This window comes from Heterocephalus glaber, unplaced genomic scaffold (assembly GCF_053883595.1).
Source record: "Heterocephalus glaber isolate CG9 unplaced genomic scaffold, H.glaber_assembly_v1.0 deba00000331, whole genome shotgun sequence".
Lineage (NCBI taxonomy): Eukaryota > Metazoa > Chordata > Mammalia > Rodentia > Bathyergidae > Heterocephalus > Heterocephalus glaber.
The window spans coordinates 45,748,562-45,769,026 of NW_028258142.1; the positions used below are offsets into that span (position 1 = coordinate 45,748,562).

A 20,465-nucleotide genomic window follows, 5' to 3' on the forward strand; every position below is an offset into this window, starting at 1 on the left:
TTGGGTCTTTAAAATTGGAGCGGGGGGGGTCTGGTTCTTTTTAAAAAATTCTTTATATATTCTAGATGATAGTTGCTTGTCTGATGAATAGCTGGTAAAAATTTTTTTCCATTCTGTGGGTTGTCTCTACACTCTGTTGGTGGTTTCTTTGGCTGTACAAAAGTTTTTTAATTTGATATGATCCCAGTTGTTGATTCTTTGTATTATTTACTGAGCCATTAGGGTTTTTTATAAAGTCTTTGCCTACACCTATGTCTTCAAGAGTTTTCCCTATTCTATATTTCAGCAGATTAATTGTTTCTATTTTAATATTTAGATATTTGATCCATTTTGATTTTAGTTTAGTGCATGGTAAGAGAGATGGGTCTAGGTTTAATCTTCAGCATGTTGAAAGCCAGTTTTCCAAGAACCATTTATTAAAAAGGCTATCTTTCTTCTGGTGAAGATGTTTGGCTCCTTTGTCAAAGATAAGGTGGCTGTGTGTGTCAGGAGTTGTTTCTGCATCTTCTATTCTGTTCCATTAATCTTCAGGTTTTTTGTTTTTATGTTTGTTTGTTTTGCCAGTACCATGCTGTTTTTATCACTGCAGCTTTGTAGTGTAACTTCAAGTCAGGGATTGTTTTGCCCCCTGCCTTAGCTTTGTTGTCCAGAATTGCTTTTGCTATTCTAGGTCTCTTCTGGTTCCAAATTAACTTTAGGATTATTTTCTCTAGTTCTGTGAAGTATGCTCTTGGTATTTTGATCAGGATTGAATTATATATGTATAACAATCTTGGAAGTATGGTCATTTTCTCTATATTGGTTCTGCCTATCCAAGAACATGGGATATATTTCCATTTTCTGATGTTCTCTTCAGTTTCCTTTTTCAGAGTACTGTACTTTTCAATACAAAGGCCTTTTACTTCCTTTGTTAGATTGATTCCTAAGTATTCCATTTTTCTTGATTCTGTTGTGAAAGGTGTTATTTTCTTAATTTCTCTGTCAGTGAATTTGTTATTTGTGTACAGGAATGCTACTGATTTTTGAGTGTCGACTTTGTATCCTGCTATACTACTCAATTTGGTTATTAAATTAAATTTGGTGGCATTGTGGGGGTCTTCTATGTGGAGTATCATGTCATCCACAAATAATGATGATTTAACTTCTTCCTTTCCTATCAATATTCTTTTTATTTCTTTCTCTTGTCTAATTGCTGTGGCTAATGTTTCCAGAACTATATTGAACAGGAGTGGTAATATTGAGCATCCTTGTCTTCTTCCTGATTGCTTTCAGTTTTTGACCATTTAGTATGACGTTGGGTGTTGGTTTGTCATAGATGACTTCTATCATATTGAGGTAAAGACCTTCAATTCCAATTTTTTGTAGGATTTTTTTCTTATCATGAATGGGTGTTGGACTTTGTCAAATACTTTTTCTGAATATATTGAGATGACCATGTGGTTTTTGTCCTTGGTTCTATTAATGTGATGTATTACATTTATTGATTTTTGTATGTTGAACCATCCCTGCATCCCTGGATGAATCCTACTTGATCATGGTGTATAATCTTCTTGATGATTTGCTGTATCTTATTGAGGTTTTTCACATCTATGTTCATTAGAGATTGGCCTGTAGTTCTCTTTTTTGGTTGAATCCTCCTCTGGTTTTGATATCAGGGTAATGTTTGCTTCCAGGAATGAATCTGGGAGTTTTGCTTCCCTTTCAATTTCATTAAAGAGTTTGAGGAGAAGTGGCATTAGAACTTCTCTGAAGTTCTTGTAGAATTCAGCAGTGAATCTGTCAGGACCAGGACTTTTCTTTGTTGGTAGTTTTTAAAATTACTTCTTCCATTTCATTGGCTGATACTGGGTTAGAGTTTTTATATCTTCTTGATTCAGCTTTGGTAATTCATATGTATCTAGGAATCTGCCCATTTCTTTTTAGTTTTCCATCTCATTAGAGTACAGGTTCTCAAAGTAGGTATTGTTGTTTTTTAAAACAGGGTCTCACTATATCATCCAGACTGGCCTTAAACTCACTATGTATCCCAGGCTGGCCTTGAACTCCGATTTAATGTCATTGTTTTATGTTTATATGTTTTTTATCGGTTAAAGTTCTTGCAGCTGCTTCAATAAAAATAATTTTTGAGTAAAAAAACCCCTCCAAACCTATTCTTATTATAACTATAACTTTTCTAATCAATATTTTACATTTGTGCCTTTTTTTTCGCTTGTTTTTCACTTTAGCCTGTGAGTTCTGACTATTTGGTGGAACCCAGTTCTATAAATTCATCCCTGACCTCTTGTGAAATCCCAAAGCATTTCACAATTCCTTGTTCCCCTTATAGCTTTTGCCTACTGTCCACTTTCTTCTTAAACGTGCTTCTGTGACTTCACACCTTGCCAAGCATTGCTCTTGTTTCAGATTCTCCTTACCTTGAGGCATTTAGCCTGTGTATGATTTCCATAAACACATTCCTTTCTCTCTGTCTGGGCCCTCTCACCCTTTGTGCTAACAGTTGCCTCAGGAAACAAACAAACAGACAAAAAACCAACCACTTTACCCTGTGAAAGCCTCCTGTCTAAAGTCCGAAGTAGAAATTTCTTCAAATGTCATGTCCTTAAGGAGTATTTTGTGTGTGTTTGTGTGCATGTGTATCTTTTTTGTTTGTTTGTTTTGAGGCAGGATCTTACTATGTAGTTCAGGCTGGCCTTGAACTCACTAGGTAGCCTAGCCTGGACTCAAACTTGTAGCTATCCCGCTTCAGCCTCCCAAGTTCTCAGACTATGTGTGCCATCATGCCTGGGGCTTAAGGGCAAATTGTAAATTTTCAATCTCTTCAAAGCTAGTGTCACCTCATCCCCTGGGTTATAGACTGAGTAACTCATCCTTTTCTCTCTTCACTTCAGGCTCCAGTACTAAAATACTTTTGAGGGGAAGGAGCAAAAGGTTTTTTGTCTTGTTACTGATGTTTATGAATTAGCAAATGGTTTTCTAGCATCTCTTTCCTCTTCCTTATTCCCCTACTTCCTTCTACATTTTTGAGAAAAATACCCTAGGGAAAGCGAATGGAGGAGGAAGCCAGTATATTGAGCTGTGCCACCTTTAGATCCAAACTGTTTTTTGAGACAGGATCTGGCTATGTAGTTCAGGGTGGCCTTGAACTCAGGAGATCCTCTTGCCTCAGCCTCCCCAGTGCACCACCACGCCTGGCTCAAATTTATTTTCAACTACACTTACAACTTATTTGAGATAATATAAACTTATAAACTTGTGACGAAATGAGCGTGTGTGTGTGTGTGTAGTGGGGAATAGGTTCTCACCAAAAGGGTGAGAGCCACTACGTCTTCGGGGGGAGAGGGGGGATGGAGTTGTGGGGTGTCAGACCTGCTCCATAAAACGTCAATACTAGGGGCCTGATCCTATGATTAGAGGAAAGCTGTGCTCAGCGCTAGAGAGCACAGCAGTCGCCAACTTTGTGACCCTGAGCAAGTCCAGGACCTTTGATTTTATTTTCTGTAACTTTAGAGTTGTTGAAAGATTAAATGAAATAACGTAAGTAAAAGTACTTTGAGAAACAACAGTGCTGGTTTGTTTGAACTGGCACAGCGCTCTGTTAGATTCCCACCCTAAGGTGCTATCTTCTCCTGCTCCCCTCCTTTTCCTCCCCTCCTCGCTCTCCTCCCTCCCAAACCGCGCGGAGGTCAACTGGAGGCCTTTGTGGTTTGTCTCCTTGGCAACCGCCCCGCTTCCCGGGCCCCGCCCCCCACGCGCCTGGAGGACCGGAAGCTTCTCCGACTCGGGCGCTTCCCAGGCCTTCTCCCCGCCTAGCTGCGCCAGTCCTTCCACGCTGGGAGGTGAGAGCAGAGGCCTTGCCGGGCCCACAGGCGGGCAGGAGCTGCCGTCACGAGTGGGGATGTGGGGCGGGGGGACCTCGGCGCAGCCCCTCCGTACCCTTCCACCCTGCAGCCCGGCTGTCGAACGTCGGCCCTGCCACCCGCCCGCCCGCCCGGTCCTTCCCGCGCCCCGGCCCCCTCCGAGTCCAGGAGCACCGAGTGCGGGAGCGGAGGGGCCGAGGAAGGGGTGGCCTGGGCCGGTCGGAGGCGGCCCACCAGAGCAGGAGTTTGCAAAGAACCCCGAATCCAGGGCTCTGGGGGAAGCCTCCGCTCCGGGGACCCAGCTCCTTGTAGGTCACCGCGTGCTGTTGGTGGATTGTTGGGTATGGAGCTTTTGTGGAGAGGCACAGCCCTCCCCTGGTGCTGAAGTGGCCTTGTGTTCCCGTGTCGAGTCTCGAGGCTGCTTCAGCTTTATAGTCCCTCACATGGCCTCAGAGGGCCTCTGATGACTCCAAAATCTTGCCGCCAACCTCGCGGGTCCCTTTCCTCATCCTCCGTTCCGGCCTGAGCTCATCCGGATGTGCTGCTGCAGGACCCCCTTTCCTCTGCCTGGGCCAGTGGGCAGGGGTCCCCTGGCGGGATTTCACCGCACCCTGGAGAGGTGCAGGCTGTGTGGATTCAGAGCCCAGCGCTGCCCCTTTGTCCTAGAACACAGAACCTACCATAGCTTGTCTGACAGGTTCCTCGTCTACAATATGGGGGATAACCTCCCAGGGCTTTTATGAGGCTATAAATGAGCTTTATTTATTAAGGTGTTTAGAACAGTGCTTGACATGAAGTAAATATGTGTCACTGTTAGGCTTTGCATTATACCACAACACTGTAAAGTTGCATGACTTATTTGGTGACAAACTTTACGAAGCCACAGGTTTTACTCAGGTCATTGCTATATCTTTAGTGCCTAGAAAAGCAACTTGGTGGAGTAGGGGGAAAAAATTGAATGGCAGGCTACATAAGGAGGGAAAATGGGGGCACACGTAGGATTTTTAGTCATTGCTGAACTTGCACCAAATCAGAATCAGAATCACTGTCCAGCTTTTTAAATCTCATTAATTACTGCTGATACTTATACTAAGATGGTACAAAGAAAATGGTCTCCTTTCCCTTCTTGTTAGCAAATTAATACTTGCAGACATCATTGTAAACTGAGTCTTTTTTGCCATTTATTTGATAATACACAAGATAGAACTTACCACTCTCCTTTGACCCCCCATAAAACAGGCCTTAGCATATGCTTGAAGGAAATAATCTGAAAAGAGAAAAATAGTATATTCATGAAGGTGTGCCTCAGCATCATTTGTAGAAATGATAATTGCTTACAAGCAAAGTATTCTAAAAGAAATAGTTAAGTAAACAATATAGATATTACAAATGGGAATTAGAAGTGACTATGGAAAGTGAGAATACATTAAGATGAAGGAATATGCAATTGTTTTTCCTTTTGAATGGTTCCTTTAATGTAAAAATAACTATCTTAATAATTAGCAAAAGTCGAAGAACCTGCACAGAAGTCTTGTTCTCATGAGACTATTCCTCTGAGCTCTTTGCAGCAGACTAGGTAAAACTAATTGGCTCTTTGAACCTGCCCCAGAGCCAGCTTTTCTTAGGCTTCCCTTATGTCTGCTCTCTGGGAGTTCCTTTGTAATCCTGTCTATTATAATATTTAGTCTCATGGGCATAGATTTCAGAATAAATTGGGAATGCTTGTGAATTAATAAGTCTTAGTTCTTTGGTTCGCTTAGAGAAGTACTCTTTGAAACCATGGTTTATGTTAAGGTTAAGGTGAATACTTTCTGGACAGCCTTATGTTTTCATTTTAGTTGTTTTGTTCTAAGAAGCATTTGTCATTCATCTTGTTTCCACTTGTTTCTTTGGTCTCATTAAAGGAGTGTCCATAAGTAAAGCTTCACTGCCTTAAGGATTAAAGCCTCATTGTCCTGACCTATTGCCAGTCAAAATGTCTGCACAATTGAGAGAGTCTTCAACAAGCCTTCCACGAAGTCCAGAGGAGCCTGGCAGACTTCTGATTATGAAGATGGAAGAGAAAGAGCAGGCCTGTGATCCTGACTGCAATCTCCAATGGAGCAGCTGCTATAGCCCAGAGACCTGCCGCCAGCGGTTCAGGAAGTTTGGTTACTTGGACTCCACCGGGCCCCGGGAGGCTCTGAGCCAGCTCCAGGAACTTTGTCATCGCTGGCTGAGACCAGAGGTGCACACCAAGGAGCAGATGCTGGAGCTGTTGGTGTTGGAGCAGTTCCTGGCGATCCTGCCGGAGGAGCTGCAGGCCTGGGTGCAGAGGCACCGGCCAGAGAATGGAGAGGAAGCTGTGACTCTGCTGGAGGAGCTGGAAAGAGAGGTTGACCAGCCAGACGAAAAGGTAAGGAGACCTGTGGGAAGTAACCACAGCACATCATGGAGAGAGGGGCTATCAAATCGTTTTCCTGCTCAGCACAACTGGAGGCACAGGCTGGTGAATGTACTCTTGGGTGTCCCAGGAAATAGATCATGGCTCTGCTTTTCTCCTCCTTTTTTTCTGAGCCCAGGATGTTTTCCACATGCTTTCTTCTCTGTTATTTTATTCTCAAGTCCCTACCTGATGCCCTTCTTCAGTCTCATTTATACCTAACTGTTCCCAGGTCTTCTCTGGAAGAAGAAAGGACATGATGGTAGAGAAGCTGTCACCTTGGGAAATCACTTGGGAATTACCAAGTAGCCAACTCAAGCCCTTGAAAAAGCAGCTCCAGTGGGCATCGTGGGAGCTGCACTCCTTAAGACAACATGGTGAGGTGCAGGACTTAGCTTCTGATGGGAAGTGGAGAGGGCCCAGCACACCCCACACATCTTGGCTGCTTTAAGAGGTCTCAGATCTCTCTTCTGTCTCATCCTCATCTGTTTTATCCAAATGAAAACACGGCTCCTCTGTCTGAAGCAGGAGCCCGGCCTACAAGGCCTCCAGTTCAGCCTCTTTCCCACCTTTTTCCTTTTAGGCAGCCTCTGAGGTCCTTCTGTGGGACCCCAAGGTACACAGCCAAGAGACCACTATCTGCCTATCATTTCCTATGTATCTGCTTGTCCAGTTATCTTGGCATCCAGGAGCAAAACTGCCCATACTGCTAAGATGACTTTGGTCTGTCAGGGTGCTTTGAGAACATGTCTCCCTCGTCCTAAACTGGCTTCTGTTGCTCTGCGTCAGATTTTTATAGAAGTGCTCCAGAATGGCTGGCACAGCAATCTGTCTGTGCATTGCAGGTACAAAAAAAAAAAAAAAAAAAGTGGAGAAACGAGCAGATGGATAGCGTGGGGGACAGGGTCTTATTCAGAAGTGACAGCATTTGAGCAGAGACCCTCCTTCTAGATGATCATCCTGGATAAAATGAGAGCCAGAGATCAAGAGGGAAACCTCATTTGGAAACCACCACCACCATGTACACATAGCTTCTCTATTCCAGGGCTGGCATATGAGCTAAGCAAGGTTAGAAAATACAGAAATCTAAAGAGATGTTTAGAAAAGATTCTAACTTTTACATGGCAAGTGCCTGCTCCCACAGGCTTGTACTAAGCACTCAACACCTCCAGTCTAGAAATAATTTTGCTTAACCATTAGAAGTAGGAGGGATGGAGGGGAAGGGGGAAAAAAGAATTAAGATATATTATGTACCTGTACCAGTTCCCCACAACGAATGTAATCATTATGTACTGCAAACATGTGCTAATGAAAACTTAAAACTTTTTTTTTTTTTTTTTGGTGCCAGGGATCGAACTCGGGTCCTTGTGCTTGCACAGCAGGCGGCAAAACCACTGAGCTAAATCCCCGGCCTTAAAACTTTTTAAAAAGAAGAGGGAGGGATACCATCCCAGCCTCACCCTTTTAGAAGCCATGAGTCTCAAAGCTAGGCCATAGGCTCCTGGTGTCAGCGAAGCCATGTTCTACTTGTAAAGGTTCCCCCAGAGAAATTTCCTACATTTAAAAATATGCATGAAAATTTGAAGGAGAAAGCCAAAGATTCCAGGATTTTTCTAAATTTTTTTTTTTTTTGCTGTATCAGGGATCGAACTCAGAACCTTGAGCTTCTGAGGCACGTGAGGCACCACTGAACTAAATCCCCGCCCTTCCAGGCTTTTTCAATATAAAGTAGACAGAACTAGTGTCTCACTACTGTGTAAGGACCATTTTGTAAGGCTACAACATGATTTCTGTAGTTCTGTGTCATCTCTTACCAAGGCTTCTACAGATGACCCTCTTGGTCTCAGCACTAGGAAGTGCCAACTATTGTCATGATTTTGATAGTAGCGACTGAATATTGATGTCACTTTGGATGCTGAGCTATCAAAACCAAAATATTTATCATTTGTAAAATGACTTCTGTTTAAACCAGCAATAGTTAATAAGTGAATATGCTATAATTATGAACAAATTCAAGAATTTTAATTCATTTTGTACTAACTATATTCAGAGCCATTTTAAATTAAATTCTAAGAATTAAAAAAAAATAACTCATAGCGCTCTTAGCCAGTGTCACTCAGTCACTGACATCTTTTCTCTCCCAACCTACTTTTCTCATGTTAACCTTTTGATTGGGCCTTAAGAGGACCCATAGAATCACCATCAGTCTCTCTCTTATTTCCTCAGCCCCATTTATGTAATCCTTACAGATAAAGGAGCCCCTGTTCAGCTGTCATGGTCAGCTCCAAAATGATGCTTCTTGCAGGGTGATTTTAAACTGCTGCCTTTTAGCAACTTCCATTAAAATCTACCTGAGGATCACTGAAGCAGTCTCTTCGGTACATACTTAAAATTAAGTGCCATATCCACATGTGAGTTAACAGTTCGCCTACAGCTTTAGGTGGTCTATGTCACAAACCCTCTATACTCAGCTAGATTTAAGTGACCACAGCCCATAAGCAGCCATGCTCATTTTTTCATAGACTTTAAAGGCAGTATAAAACAATACAGGAAACTTAGCCACTTAGCCAGTGTTATAATTTATATACAGGAGGAGAGGTTTCTGGTAAATGGGTATTCTGCACTACACTTGACCTTTTGAGGTGCCACTGTTCTAGTTTATAATCCTCCCTTTTTGCCTAAATTGTATTTTCTTATATATTTATTTATTTATTAGTAAGGGCATCGAACTCAGGACCTTGCGCCTGCAAGGCAGGTGTGCTGTTGAGCTACATCCCTGGCCCCTAAATTGTATTTTCTAACTGCATTTTCCATATTCCTTTTTTGACCTGTTGACTTTCTTCAGCTCATTTGCTTATTTATTGATTCATTTATCATTATTAAGCTTTGTTTTGTTTATGAACACTCTCGTGTTAGATTTTGTTCATTACTCATATTTGATTCCTCTCCTTCCAGTTGCTATCTGTTCCCCAAATAGTTGCTCATCTTTTAAGCCCTTTTCGTGTCTTCCAGACTTTCTCTGGTCTCTGACATGTCTGTTTTCCCCTTACTCACCATTCAGCTTTTTCAGTGGAGCTTTGCACCTTTATAGTTGGCTGTCCCTTCAGTATGTAAACACTTCTCTTTGCCTCATGATCTTCTCAACATTTTTTCTTACGTTCTTCATCCTCCACATTATGATGTTATTTTATACACATGTGGCTAATAATCCATCGACATATTTGGGTCATTCTAGTTCCCTTTCTTTCTGAACAGAGAACTGGTGATACTGTTTTTCTGTTTATTATTTCAGAGGAAGACACCAAACCTGTAAATGTGAAATCTGCTTCGAAGCCAAAGACCTCCTCAGGCACAGAACTTCATTGTGATGTTTCTAACACCCTTCATATGAGTGCCCCCCAGAATTTTACATCTCAAGGAACCTGGGAACAAGATGGCAAGTTTCCAAGAAGACAGAGAAACCCTTCTGGAAAAAAGCAACACAAGTGTGAACAATGCGGCAAAATCTTTAGTCAGAGCTCAGCCCTTCTTTTACATCAGAGAATTCACAGTGGAGAAAAGCCTTATGCATGTGATAAGTGTGCAAAGGCTTTCAGCCGAAGTGCAATTCTGATTCAACATCAAAGAACCCATACTGGAGAAAAACCCTTTAAGTGTCATGAATGTGGCAAAGCCTTTAGTCAAAGTTCAAATCTTTTCAGACATAGGAAAAGACACATTAGAGAAAACGTCCCATCAGTGTCATGAGGGAACCAAAACATTTATTTTGAGCTCTTGCAGAACAAGAGAAGACACAAGGCACAAACACTCCTTTAGTATAAGTCCGTTTTAGTGGACACCAGTTTCCTTTCATGGGTCATAAAAGCCACCAGAGAGAAGGAAGAGTATCTCATGTCAGCACTATTTGCTTTTCTGCTTATTGTCAATTCAGATGTTTGAGATTCCAAAGCTTAATTTATATTTCTATCCCTAAGCAGCCTTTGAAAAGCCATTCTCAGATGTTTTCTACTATTCCCATTATTAACTTAAATAATGAACTAGTCTACTCATGACTTTTTAAAACAAGTATATATCTTCCCAATTGAGAAAAATGTGTTACTCAGTATAATAGATATTTTTCTCTGTTTCATAATTTGAGCAATAGAATTTTAAGGACTAGGGCCGGGATTTAGCTCAGTGGTTCTGGCGTCTGCCTTGCAAGCGCAAGGTCCTGAGTTCGATCCCCAGTATGAAAAAAAAAAGAATTTTAAGGACTAAAGATTAAACCATTCTTTAAAATTTTTTCTATTTTATCTTTGGTTACCAGATTCACAATATGACAGTAGTATAGAGGGGGCCCAAAAGAATTTGTATCTGATAAACTAAGCTGAAATGTTTAAGGTCATTGTTAGGTAGGTAAATAAATTAGTATCTTATGAAAGCTCTACACAATGCTGATGATACTAAGTAATTTCCTGTGCTGGAAGAAATAGTCTTTTTTATAATTAATTAATAATTGAATGAAAGCATTAAAATGATTGTCTAAAAGGAATGATGTAAATTTAAAGAATGTTTCCATAATAAGTAGAGCTATTCTGGGGTGCTTGTATAAGGGTGATGATGAAAAGAAGGAGATGAGGAACAAGACTGTCCAAGACTACAAGGCTGATGTAGCATAAATGTTGGCAAGCGCAGTAATGAGAAGTGTACCACAGCTTACCTGGGAAAGCAAGTCCCTAACAGCTGGAGACTATTCTTCGTTTTCTTTTTATCTACTTTTCTGGCATAAATCATCTTTAAGTATGTTTTAGGCACCAAAGACAGCCTTTTCAGGGATAGTAAGATAAGTCATGAAATGAGACTCTGGAGTTTGATACTTTTGTACAAATGAAAAAAAATCACTAAAGATTAAAGTCCACCATAGTCTCTTATAAACAATTGTTCAACAACTTTTCCAGTTCATAAGTTTTAAGACAACGTTTTTAGAATATCATCTACAGGATGTAAGTAGCTAGTTGTATCCATATTCAAATTCCTCACTTAAAATGACAGTCTCGTATATTGTTAAAATTAGTCTGACAATATATAACAAAATGTTCTCTTTTCTAGGGATTCTTGATAAAAATGTTAACACATGTGTCACAATTTTAGTATATGTGCTGCCAAAGCAAGCACAACACTTGTCACAAGGATACATATACTGTTTTGTTTTTCATGGAGGTACAGTTAGCCACGATGGAAGCTGACCTCAGAAGTGAAAGTCCTTGAAAAAGGAAGAGGCTTCTAGGCATGTCTGGTGGGTTCCTGATAAAGTAAAATATTTCATTTTCAGAAAATCCAGCCACATCTAGTGCTCAAAGTAACTCCGGAAATGAATGTGGAATTGTTGTGCTCTGCTTAGTACACTGATAAATGTAAGAGTAATAATGGGAGACCAGTAAAATGCAAATTTTGTTATACATTATTTCTAATTGTGCTTTGTAGCTCTACTCTATATACTGGGTTTTGTGTATTATCAGTTATTTTAAATGTAGGTATATTTTTATTGGGTTCATTCTCTTTGTAATTAAAGAGAAGGCCAAGTCATCTGTTGAAGCAACAAATGCCTTGGATAAATGTACTGTGAATTACTGTTTACATTTGGGAGTTTTTTTAGGCTCTATGTGAATAAGAAGGAAGATTCTAAATCAAGTCTTCTTATTTGTCTTCAGTTGGTAAAACCATAGATTTTATAGGATTATGTACTCTTTATTGTGAATAATCTGAACTTCATCACCAAAGAGTGGTGTGAATCATATCATCTAAGTATATGATGAGTCACAAAGGATGTTACTGGGTACTCTGAGATATTTTGCACTTGCATGGGTCTCCTAATGAGTAGATGGCACTCATTTATCTAAAATGAGAATTACTACGATTTGATCTAAGCTTGATAAAAATTAGCACGATAGGGCTGGGGATTTAGCTCAGTGGTTTCGCCACCTGCTATGCAAGCACAAAGACCCAAGTTCGATCCCCAGTACCAAAAAAAAATTAGTACGATAATACCACTCCCATTAGATTAATTAATTTCCAGGAATAGTGAATACTCTAAAATGAAACTGATATTGTTATATAAATGCCACTTCATCTGGGTCTTAAATATTACCAATGATCCTGTCTTCTCTCTTTATCTCTCTCCTGTTGTCTTCAAAGACTAAGTCAGATATTCATCACTGTCCTCAACCTTCCCGAATTAGTTTGGAATGCTTCTAGATGCAAAATCCATCTTTGGTGGTTTAAACAGGAGTTTATAACCTGAAAACTGGAGAGTGGGTTGCTGCTGGCACTCAATTAGCAGCTGGATAGTGACTGGTCTGGCTCATGTCTCTGCCCCTCTTTTAATATTTCCCTCATGCTTATTTCTCAGGTTTTTGAGAGAACTGTCCCAGCTCCAGGAACTACATCTAGAGTCAAATCAGGAAGAAAGGGAAAGGTGTTGGCCATGAGGAAAAAAAGCTTTTCAAGAAATCCCAGCAAATTCTCTTTGTATTCCTTGTTGCAAGTTTTTTGGGGCCATGGAGGGAAAGGAGCTGAGTTGAGGGACACCGAAACTGATGTTGCTGGGTCAGACAATGGTGTTGGCTGTCCTGCTCCATTGACAGCTTATTTTATGGGAAGATGACTGTGTTTGTCTCCTGCTTTACAGAGAAAAAGATGAGAATTCTTACAACTTCCTACCACCAAATTTGCCAACCTGTTTATACCTCATCCATCATTTCCTGTCCTCCTCCTCTCAGAATGCTAGATGGGTCTCTCCTCTCTGACCCTTACCATTGTTTCCCACCTCTGAAGGGCTTTGGCTTCTAGCATTCTCTCTTTTACTTCATCTTCTGCCTTCCTTCAGGATCTGTCCATTTGACATTTAAACGTGCTGTTGTGACCCACCCTCCAACCCTAAGCTTTTCTAAAATATATTTGCAAAGTCAAGATGGTGACAAAACTGAGTGAGGAGAAGCATAATCCCCTAACTTTGTCCTCTTCATATGCATTTATTTCCTTCTACCAGAACAGTCTTTCTAAAGCACAGAATGCACCATGGCATTTCTTGCTTAAGATGTAGACTTCCCATTGCTTTTAGGATAGAGTCAGAACTTCTAAACACAGTTTTTGAGGCTCTTCATGATCTGAATACATCTTACTACTTAAGCTTTATCTCTCTTTTTTTTGTGTGTGTACCGGAGATCGAACTCGGGTCCTTGTGCTTGCGCAGGAGGCAGCGAAACCACTGAGCTAAATCCCTGGCAAGCTTTATCTCTTATCATTGGCCTCCTTTTGGCTGAAGCAATGTCGAATTATCAGAAGCCTTTCTCCTGCCTCTGGGTCTTTACGTGTGTTCCTTTTGAACTCTTGGCAGCTTTTACATGTCATTTCATTCCTTTGTATTCTTCAGGTTTAGTTTACGTGCTACTTCTTCCAAGAAGCCTTCCCTAGCAGCCCAAGAATAGGTTGAGGTGTACCATCGCATCTGCTGTGGATTCCATAGCAGTCTATTCTTAATCCCTAGCTTTACATTTATCACATGAAAAGAAAATGTTTTTAAAATATTAAACTGAAAATATGCCCCCATGGAAGACAAAGAGAATGAATGAGATCTTGGGACAGAAGTTATGAGGCAGCAGCAGTAGCAAAAAAAAAGGTTTAATGCCCAGTCCTGAGAATGGTAAGACAATAAGAGGGTCAGGCACAGGGTGTCCTTTCATCTCTGTACCCCAAGCCCTGGAAAAATTGTTAGTGGGGGAATCTGAAAGCAGTGAGAACTGTGCCTATTTGTCACTCAGTGCTTTGGGTTGAACAAATTCTGAACAGCCAGCCTGTGCTCCAACACTGGACTCCTGTAACAATGGCAACAGTGTCAGGCAAAAAGTTCCTACCAGTTAACACGTGGCTTGAAGATTATAGCAGTTCTTTATGCCCAGTGGAGACCTTAGAAATTAGCCAACTGGATGGCTGGAGAGTTCGGATAGTTGTGCAAAGTAACAGTGTTGATCCTGTACCTATGAGCTAGCCAGGATAGGCTGTAAGTTTCAGTCAGAATTTAGAGGGGATCCATAGGTCTCCCTAGAACAGAGGCAGAGGCAAATCACCAAGGAAGAATTCTGGCCCCCAGCTCAGCCAGAAGAACCGATCATTTGTTGCTGTGTGCTGGTGAGCAAGCACCAGAGCAGAGCAGACCAGCTGACCAGAACTGAGACTAGAGAAGAGCAGGAGGTCAGCAAGCCCATCTGAGACCCAATCCATCCATACTGGTAAGGAAGCCCCCAGGGAGCCAGAAATTATTATGGCTATTTCCAAGATGATGAGATCAAGTTTGATCCCTTAAACTTGTACATGAACTTGAGCTGCCTTTAAACTACACATGCATGGAGCTGACCCGAAACAGTAGTTCACAGGCACTGAGGACTGAGCCACAGGGTAGACTACTGCATAGGCCCCAGGGAGGCCACTGGGTGGCACACACAAAGGACAGACCTAAATAAATACACTGGAAAAGTTTGAGAATCTATTTGACAGTGGAAGCTGAGCTCACATAATGCAGGTCAGAACTTGTGGCCTGACTAGGGCAATTGCCTCATGAAACAAACATAAAAATCAACAAATTGGGGCCGGAGATTTAGCTCAGTGGTTCCACTGCCTGCCCCGCAAGCGCAAGGGCCTAAGTTCTATCCCCAGTACCAAAAAAAAAAAAAAAATCAACAAATTAATACTATCAGGATTTAAGTAATACCTAAAACTCTGATAACATTCAAAATGTGCATGACACAATGCAAAATTACTAGGCATAGGAAGAACTAGGAATATCTCAGTTTCTAAGGAAAAAGGTAAACCTACCTATGTCAATTCCTAGATAACACAGCTGTTAGAATTAATTAAAAATATATCAAATTAGGTTTTATAACCATGCTTATGAAATAAAGGTGAATAAATGCAAAGTCACATATCAGGAAAGAATATAAAGAAGAACCAAATGGAAATTGTAGATTTGAAAAATATAACTAAAATTATTGACTAGATGGGCTCAAAGGAAGAATGGAGATGACAGAAGAAATGGTGGTACATCCAATCTAAACAACAAAGAGAATAGAAAATTGAAAAACAAGAACATACAGGATAAAACACTGAGAACAAGTGGGCTTTATTCCAGAACTATAAGGTGCGCTCAATATTTAAAAATATATCAAAGTAATTCACAATATTAATAGTCTCAAAAGAAAAAATACCACATGGTTGTATCCACTGAAAGGTACTGACAAAATCAGCAATTCATTTATGATAAGAATAGAAGGGAACTTTCCTAAAAAGGACTGCTACTAAAAAACTAGAATTAATATAAGTATGAAATCCTGAATACTTTTCCCCCTAAGATTGAAAACAAATTAAGAATGTTCACTCTTCACTCCTATTCAGTCTTGATTTGGAAATCCTATAGAGATTGGAAATTAAAAAATAAATTTCCATAATTTGCAGATAATGTGATTATCTATATAGGAAAGAGCACTGAGTCTATTTTTAAGAAAAGCTCCTACTAATAGTAATAATGGAGTTTAGCTTGGTGTTTGCAGAATACAAAGTTGTCTTACTCAGTGCAGGCTGCTATAACAAAAACACCACAAGCTGGGTGCCTTAAATGACAGAATTTTATTCTTTACAGTTCTGAAGTTTGGAAAGTTCAAGATCAAGATGCCAGCTAACTCAGTAGCTGATGAGGGCCCGCTTCCTGATTTGCAGAGAGATGCCTTCTTGGTGTATCTGAGGTAGGGAGGGGGATATCTATCTTGTGTATAGTCTCATAAGAGTTCTATGTTAGTTTACCATTGCTGTGACAAAATACCTGAGGGGAAAAACAGCTTAAAGGAGAAAATTATTTTGGTTCATAGTTTCAGAGGTTTTTATCCCTTAGTCATTTGTCTCTATTGCTTCTGGGCTTACGGTGAGGCAGAATATCATGGCAGGGAGCATATGGCAAAGCAAAGCTGTTTGCCTAACAGCAGACAGGAAGTGGAGAGAATGAGTAAGGAAGAGGCCAAGGACCAGATACACCCAGAACATGTTCCAGGGACCTACATCCTCCAAGTTGGCATGCCAATTATTTTTAAGCTGATGAATAGATTTAACACAATTCTAATATAAATTCCAGCCAGGTATTTTTTTGTAGGTATAGGTATGTTGATTCTAAAAGTTATATGGAATACTAAGTGAACTAGGATAGCTAAAAGATTTTTTAAAAAAATAAAGTTGTACGATACACACTACTACATTTTAAACAACTATCATAAAGCTATAATAATCAGGGTGTGATTTAGCAAAGAGATAGACACATATATCAATACTGCAACAGATAGGAGACTTCAGAAATAGACCTACACAAAAAATGGCTTTTTTAAAACTGGGGGTTGAACTCAGAGGCTCTCTACCATTGAACTTCATCCTTAGCCTTTTTTTCAAATTTTGAGATAAGGTCTCCCTAAGTTGCTCAAGCTATCCTTGAACTTGTGATCCTCCTGCCTTCGCCTTCCAAGTAGCTGGGACTAAAAACATATGCTACCATGCCTGGCTTCTAATTTATTGTTTATAAAGATGCAAATGTAATTCAATGGATACAGAATAAACTTTTGATCAAACAGAACAATTGGATATCTCTATGAATAAAATTTCTTAACCTATAATTGATGATTTACAACAAAATTAATGAAAAATAAACTATATATCTAATATAAAGTGTAAAACTATAAAACTTCTGGAAGAAACCAAGAGTATATTCATGGCCTTGTGTTATTTTTAGATATGACACCAAAAGCACTAAAGAAAAAAATAGTTATCAAAATTAAAAGGTTTTAATCTGTGAAACACACTAGTAAGAGAATATAATACAAACTGTAAACTGAGAGAAATATTTTCAAATCACAAATTACCGGGCCAGGGATTTAGCTCAGTGGTTCCACTGCCTGCTCTGCAAGCACAAGGACCTGAGTTCAATCTCCGGTACCAAAAACAAACAAACAAATCACAAATTACCTGGTAGTGTAGCTACTCTGGTAAAGGGTTTCACAGTTTCCTCTAGAAATAAACATATACTTACCATATGATCCAGTAATTCCATTTCTAGATGTTTACTCTAGAAAGATAAAAACATTTTATATAAAAACGTGTCCATACATATTTATAGTAGCTCTATTCATAATTCATCAAATTCAGAAACAAACTAAAAGTTCTTCTGTGGTTGAATATGATAGAGCTCTCTGCTAAATAAAATGGCCCCAACAACCCCACATCCTAAAATGGGCCCTGCCTACAGGGAACAAGTCACTCCAAGAGAGAACAAAGACCTGCTTTTCCCCATCTCACCCCCACTTGTAGCCAGCCATCTGCCTCCAGCACACTCCCCCCAGCCTTTATAAACCTCACTCACCCAGCCCCTGGCTGCTGCTCTCGCCATTGTTCAAGACAGCCCGGCAGCTCTGTTCCTTAATAAAAGCCCTGCTTTGGGTGTTGGTGTTTCAGCTCATTTTATTTCTCTCAGAATGGATAAACAACTTTGAGACACACAAGTAGAATCCTACTCAGCAATAAAATGGAATGAAATATTGAAATATTGGAATTGAAATAATGCAATAAAATATTGATATGACTCTCAAAGGCATTGTGTTGAATGAAAGAAACTAGCCTGAAGAGGATACATACTTTTGAATAAAACCTGTCTGTGAAGCTCAGTGGAAATGCCTCTCGGAAAAAAGTTTTAAAAAGAGGATACCTACTTTGTGGTTCCATTTCTATAACATTCTGGACAAATCAGAACTGTTGTACTTAGTAACAAATTAATGGGTTCCATTGGTTAAGAATGTAAGAAAGGTATGAGTACACCTTTATGAAGTTCTAAGAAGTGATGAAACTATTGTGTATCTTGGTTTTGGTGATATTTCACAAATCTATGTGTTAAAATTCATAGGACCTTATGCCAAAAAAGCTAAATGTATTGTATGTTAATTTTTTTAAAGCACAAAATTCTACACAACAAATGAAGCCAAAATTCCATTCTTTGAAAGATTAATAAAATCGATAAATCTCAAGCAAACCTGATCAAGAAAAAGAAACCAGACATTACCAGTTTTGAGAATGAAAGAGAAGACATCACTAAAGTTCCTATAGACATTAAAAAATTTTAAGGAAATATTCTAAACAACTTTATATCAACAGATTTATAGACAACCTAAATAGGTTTTGTTTGTTTTTAAGACAGGACTATTTCTGCTCACATCTCATGTTGAGAACAAAATCCTGGTCATGGATGTCTTAGGTCAATCACAGTTATTTCCTTATGACCAGGCACATCGTTCCCCTCCTTGACAAATACAAAAAACTCAGGGTGTGTTAGAAGTAAGGGGGAGGGGCTTTATTCAGGAAGTTAATAATACCTCCCATGGTTAGGTTTTCAATCACTTATAATCCAAAGACTCCTGGTACAGTGCACATATTAGCTAAAATGGAATTTTTAAACCAGTGTAAAGTGCCCAGGGGGAGAGCTCCAAAATAATGGTTAGAGAAAAACCTAGGAAAGATCTTTCTTGGGTGATAGGTGATAATGCCAAATCTGAAGGTCTGCGCTTTCCTTCCAATGGTAAAACTTTTCTTACTTTGCTTCTTTCATCTCAGGATGCCTGTCTTCCCTCTTAGCACCTCATGTCAAGTGCCCCAGGTGGTATTCTGTTCTCTATTATAGTGTTTCTAAACTTACTTCTTGTAAATATTTAATTTCTTGTCTATTTCCTTAATAAGAAGGTAATGCCAAAAGAAAGAAGCATAACAATTTTATTTATTTTGAATTGTCTACCACCCAGGTAGTACCTGTCCATTTTTTGTTTGTTTATTTTACCATTAATGAATGAGATGCTTTGTATCAAGACAAGGAAAGGAAAAAAATATTTACCTGATAAAGAAATCAGCTCCTGGGCCCGGGATTTAGCTCAGTGGTTCCGCCACCTGCCTTGCAAACGCAAGGTCCCAAGTTTGATCCCTGGTACCAAAAAAAAAGGGAAAGTGCAAGCAAAAGTAGCCAACTTCCCCAGAGCTTTTTTCACACAAATCTAGATTTTGACACCAAAACAACAGGGGACAGATGACTGCAAAATGAGTTGTGGGACACCTTGTTGCTACAGCTAAGCTTAGCAGGTGAAGTAGACTCATTAGAATCCAGAAAATAATGAGAAAAGGCCTCATGACAGTCCCCTTGACAGCTAGAAGAGACATCTAGTAGCTACTTACCAGCCTCCCATGCTCCCATGTTCCAAGAACACCACCAGGTGTTCTGCCAAGATTTAGCTCAGCTTGCCTGGGTGGCCTAGGTGGATATGTGCAATGTTGTCAGCACTGGTGCAGTTGTTCCCCACACACAGGCTGCCCAGAGGAAGATGATACTCTGTTTTGACTGGATCTTTAAGAAGGTAACAAGAGTGACATTTAGGAAAAGGTCCACATAGTGGGGCTCAGGATGGTATTTCAAAGTGGGGGTTGTTGGTCCTTGCCTTCTAAAGAATAACTTAGGAAAAACTCATTGTGGTTTGCATTTACTATTATAAAAAAAACTAGGAATCACAGGCAAGGGATTCTGTAAAATTTTGCAACATTTTTAGCTCCCTCAAGTTTTTTTATGTTTATTATTTTTGTTTTCCAACACTAATTAGCTGAAAAACCCTTAGTAAGAAGCTGGGGATGTACCTTACTGGTAGAACACTTGCCTAGCATACATGAGGCCTGGGTTGGACCTATAGTGCTGAAAAAACCCTCACCTTTGGGAGGGAAAGGTTGGGAAGAGCAGCCAAGTTGGCGCTGGCAATAGCCAGGTAGGAGAGTGAAAAGGCTAGATTTCTGCAGTCTCCTCCAATGAAGAAAGAAAAGCATCAGCAAAGGTTATTCGAAGACCAGATCTGGTTGTAGTGAAAAGTAGTGCTACACCATGAGCTGCTCACTCACTTGCATTCTCATTAATGCAACAGAGGCTGAAGGCATTTTGCAGAGGACACTTTCCTGAATGAGACTAGGAGCTGAATGTTGAGAAACTTGAAATGCTTCTGGAAGGCTGGACTTACACTGCTGAGTACAAGGCCTTACACAAGGCTCTTTTGTGCACACATCCTTTCTGATGCTTGTCATGTGACTTAGCAAAGACAGCA

General features: G+C 40.1%; 1 protein-coding gene across 1 annotated transcript; it reads left to right on the top strand.

Moving 5' to 3' along the window:
• The first annotated feature begins 3,743 nt into the window (after positions 1 to 3,743).
• Znf396 (zinc finger protein 396) lies at positions 3,744 to 11,720 on the top strand. The gene is made up of 4 exons (XM_004855215.3): positions 3,744 to 3,836; positions 5,762 to 6,252; positions 6,512 to 6,656; positions 9,572 to 11,720. Exons 2-4 carry the CDS (start codon positions 5,833 to 5,835, stop codon positions 10,024 to 10,026), a joined length of 1,020 nt encoding a protein of 339 aa, XP_004855272.2. The 5' UTR covers positions 3,744 to 3,836; positions 5,762 to 5,832; the 3' UTR covers positions 10,027 to 11,720.
• The last annotated feature ends 8,745 nt before the right edge of the window (positions 11,721 to 20,465 follow it).